Source organism: Austrofundulus limnaeus, unplaced genomic scaffold (genome assembly GCF_001266775.1).
Source record: "Austrofundulus limnaeus strain Quisiro unplaced genomic scaffold, Austrofundulus_limnaeus-1.0 Scaffold2037, whole genome shotgun sequence".
NCBI classification, from domain to species: Eukaryota; Metazoa; Chordata; class Actinopteri; order Cyprinodontiformes; family Rivulidae; genus Austrofundulus; species Austrofundulus limnaeus.
In genome coordinates, this window is record NW_013954439.1 from 12,837 (window position 1) to 16,680 (window position 3,844).

The 3,844-nt window shown below is 48.2% G+C and overlaps 1 protein-coding gene across 2 annotated transcripts in view; it reads left to right on the forward strand.

The window, feature by feature from the left end:
* exoc3l2b (exocyst complex component 3-like 2b) overlaps positions 1-3,844 on the forward strand; it is a gene marked incomplete at its 5' end in the record, with an annotated part of 13,974 nt that overhangs the window by 4,474 nt on the left and 5,656 nt on the right. For both annotated transcript variants that reach the window (XM_014034290.1, XM_014034291.1), the window contains 8 exon segments: positions 740-1,008; positions 1,109-1,375; positions 1,451-1,569; positions 2,095-2,209; positions 2,346-2,456; positions 2,747-2,847; positions 3,132-3,248; positions 3,430-3,565. In XM_014034290.1, coding sequence (XP_013889744.1) covers positions 740-1,008; positions 1,109-1,375; positions 1,451-1,569; positions 2,095-2,209; positions 2,346-2,456; positions 2,747-2,847; positions 3,132-3,248; positions 3,430-3,565 — 1,235 coding nt within the window.

The following is a 3,844-nucleotide window of genomic DNA, read 5'->3' on the forward strand; positions in this document are numbered from 1 at the left end:
GTCTAAAAAACATGAATGGAAGTCAATGGAAGGTCCCCACAGGGTCGAGAAACAAACGTGTGTGTGTGTGTGAGCTCAGCAACTGTCTCACATGTCGTGTGTCCTCCTTCAGCTCTAACCCTACCAGATCTCTCGTCCCGGTCTGATGAGGTCATCATGATGTAACCCTGGTGCTGAAGGTCCRGCCCTGCTGTGGATTAATATCAGCTGTAATTTCACTGCTTTGCATCAAACCTCCTGAAACCTCCTCAGTTTGAGATTTTCCTTCAAACCCTGAGATGAAGACTGAGTTGAAGACATTACAGAAAGAAAGCTGTTCAGGCTGAGACTCGTCCATCAGGCAGGCTGGCATACAGGTKTACCGGGGGTCTTCCTGGTGGGCCCACGGGCTGCGGGTGGTCTGGCCTGTAGAGGTGCAGTGGCGCTCGGCCCCGTGGTCACCGCTACGCGTGCTTGTTGTGCGGCACCACAAAGCCTCTATAAAGACTTGGTTATAGTCACGCAGGTCGCGCACACCTGGTGCTTACGTTGTTGCAGATTTTTCTCCCCAGTCCACCTGGAGGAGATGTCTCATCTGACTAATTCTCCAAACCTTTTTCACATCAAGTGATTGTTAAATGTATATAAGTTCTTTCTTTAGTAAATTTATAATAAAAAGAATGTGACAAACATGAACTATGGTTTTATGGACCTGCAGTAGAGACCCTGGTTTTCCTGAACCTGGTTCATTTCCTTGCAGTCCTGGAGATCCTGCAGCTGGTGAAGAAGCGTGATCTATTTCTGGCTGACATCCACATCCTGGAGCTGGAGCAGGAATGCAACGAGTCTGCTGCCTCCGTGGAGCCTGAGGACGGCACAGGACCCTCCGCCGGCGCCAAAGATGGCAGCCGAAGGAAAGCGAAGGATGTGGAGCTGCTGTACGAGGAGCTGCAGAAGGAGCTGTGGGCTGTGGTCAGGGAGTCCCTGAGGTCTCAGACTGCRGGGCCTAACCTGGGCCTGGTGGTGCAGGTGAAATCTGTTGCCAAGACAGAAACTAAGGCGGACATTTAGATTCAGGCCAATAAAACCTGTCCATATGAGAGGGATGGATCATTGTTTCTGTTTACAGGTCCTGCAGCAGGAGGAAATAACTGATAAAAACTGGGCTCTCAGTCAGGCGGCGTCCCCCRGGGGCCCGAGGCCCCGTCGTCTGAAGCAGAAATGGAAAGAGGCAGTAGAGGAGGCGGCTGACAGCTCGCTGCCTCACAAAGCAGAGTTCACTGCTGGAGGACTAGACAAATACCTGGATCGGCTCCGAGCCCAGATGGTGGAAGACCTGGGGGCTGCCAACCGGAACGTTGTGTCCATTTACCCCGAAGAGTACACGCCCTTCCAGGTGAGACCCCACCTGGACACAAAGATCCTCCTCAACTGAAACGTCTCTTAACTTCTGACCTTCGACCTKTCCCAGGTGTACGTAGACAGTTACCACCAGGCTGTCGCAGGTCGCCTGAAGGCCATCACCGATGGTCAGCTGGACATGAGTGACATCTACTCACTGCTGGACTGGCTGCACAACATTTACAACAGGTACACACATTTACAACAAGTTTACAAACAAAAACAACAGGTACAAACAAATACAACAAGTTTACAAACAAATACCACAGGTACACACATTTACAACAAGTTTACAAACAAATACAACAGGTACACACATTTACAACAAGTTTACAAACAAATACAACAGGTACACACATTTACAACAATTTTACAAACAAATACAAGAGGTACACACATATACAACAAGTTTACAAACAAATACAACAAGTTTACAAACAAATACAACAGGTACACACATTTCCAGCAGGTTTAGGATCTTATAAAAACGGATAATCAGTCAAAGTGAGCACAGTGGTGTTCTGTAAAGTTGTTTTCCTGGACTGAATTGATCTCAGAGGCTGACCCAGATGGTTCGGTCCACCTGATGGTTGGACCTGTTGTCTGGAAAGAACTTTACTAACTAAAGTAGAACTTCTCAGTGACGTGAGCCAGTCTGAAACAGGAGGTCATGTCCAGGTTCTCAGGGCTCAGATGTTGTGTTTTCTGTTTCAGGGACGTTCTGGGGACGGTCTGCATCACCAGTCCCTTCAGCCGCTCTCAGCTCGGTCCTCTTCTGGCCTCAGAGACCGTAGACAGACTGGAACTGGACTGTCTGAACTCAGTGCGGGTGAGGAACCCMACCTACACTCCACAGTAACAGACATGTCAGGTTCTGCTAACATCTGATGGAGACCCTGAGGAGCAGAACCTGAACCATACCTGACAGGTGTGTTTGATCTGCTGCTTGGTGCTGCCCTCTGCAGGCCAAGGTGACCACAGAACTGAGCCAGATTCTGGACGAGGAGGAGAAAAGATGGATGGAGACACTGCACATCGAAGAATATCAGATAACTTTGGCCAAAACTGTCATCCAGGTATCTGTTTCCATGGTTACCATGTGTAGGTTGCAGGTTCAAACACATCTACTGTTTCTGCTGCTTTTTAGTGGGGTTTGTTTGAATCTGCTGCCCTCTAGTGACCAAAAATACAAACAAGAAGAAAAGTAAAAAACCTATCAAATTCTCTTGTGTTCARTGCTTGTTTCAGAGTTTTCAGGAAATTCAGGATGATTTAGTCTGATTTCCAACATCAGTGCTGCTGGACTCACAGACAAGCTGTGACATGAAGAGACACGACATGATGCTGACCTGTTGTTTTCTCTCAGAGGCTGCAGGTGGACCTGGAGCGCTCCGCCTCCATCAGCAGGACTTTGGGCTCCAGAGTGGCTCAGTGCAGCCTGAACGGACTGGCTGACTTCCTGTACAGGTACCAGTCTGACCAGTTCAGCTGAGACAGGGCCATGCTGACAGGACCAGCAGACCTGAGCCCAAACTAAAGAAATATTAAGCTTTAATTCAAACACTTAAAGACAGAAACACGTAAAACATGTTTCTATCTTTCTTTAAGGGAGTTTGACTTGTAACAAAAAAAAAAAACAGTTTTCTGTTAAAACTCGTCCATGAGTTTCACATCATGTCTCTGAAGAAAAGATAAAAGAAAAAGTTATTTGATCTTTTCTCAAACACAAATCCTTCATGCTTTGGTCTCAGCTTCCATCGGAAAGTTGACATGTTCCACGAGGGCATGCAGAGCGGCATGCTGGGAGACAACGAGGACGGATACGTGTCCAAAACCATTGGCATGGTGAACTGCTGTCCTCCGTTCAGGTACAGAGACCAGTCTGCAGCAGCAAACCTTCAGACACGGATCAGAACCACAGGGTCTTCAAGGTCCTTCACTCCTTTAGGTGGGATCTGTGGAGTCAGCATGTCTTACATGTGTGTGTGTGTGTGTGTGTGTGTGTGTGTGTGTGTGTGTGTGTGTGTGTGTGTGTGTGTGTGTGTGCAGAGGCTTTGTGCAGCGCTGTGCACAGTTTGACCCGTCCGTCAGTGAGGACTCTCTGAAACGAGCCAACAGGTCTCTGGAGCACATCATCCAGCAGGGAGTGAGAGTTCTGTTGGAGCGACTCTTCCTGCACATCCGGGTAAACACACACACACACACACACACACACACACACACACACAAAACCCTAAACTAACCTCACAGGTACCTACCTGACCCTAAACTAACCTCACAGGTACCTACCTGACCCTAAAACTAACCTCACAGGTACCTACCTGACCCTAAACTAACCTCACAGGTACCTACCTGACCCTAGAACTAGAACTAGAACTCAGGTACCTACCTGACCTTAAAACTAACCTCACAGGTACCTACCTGACCCTAAACTAACCTCACAGGTACCTACCTGACCCTAGAA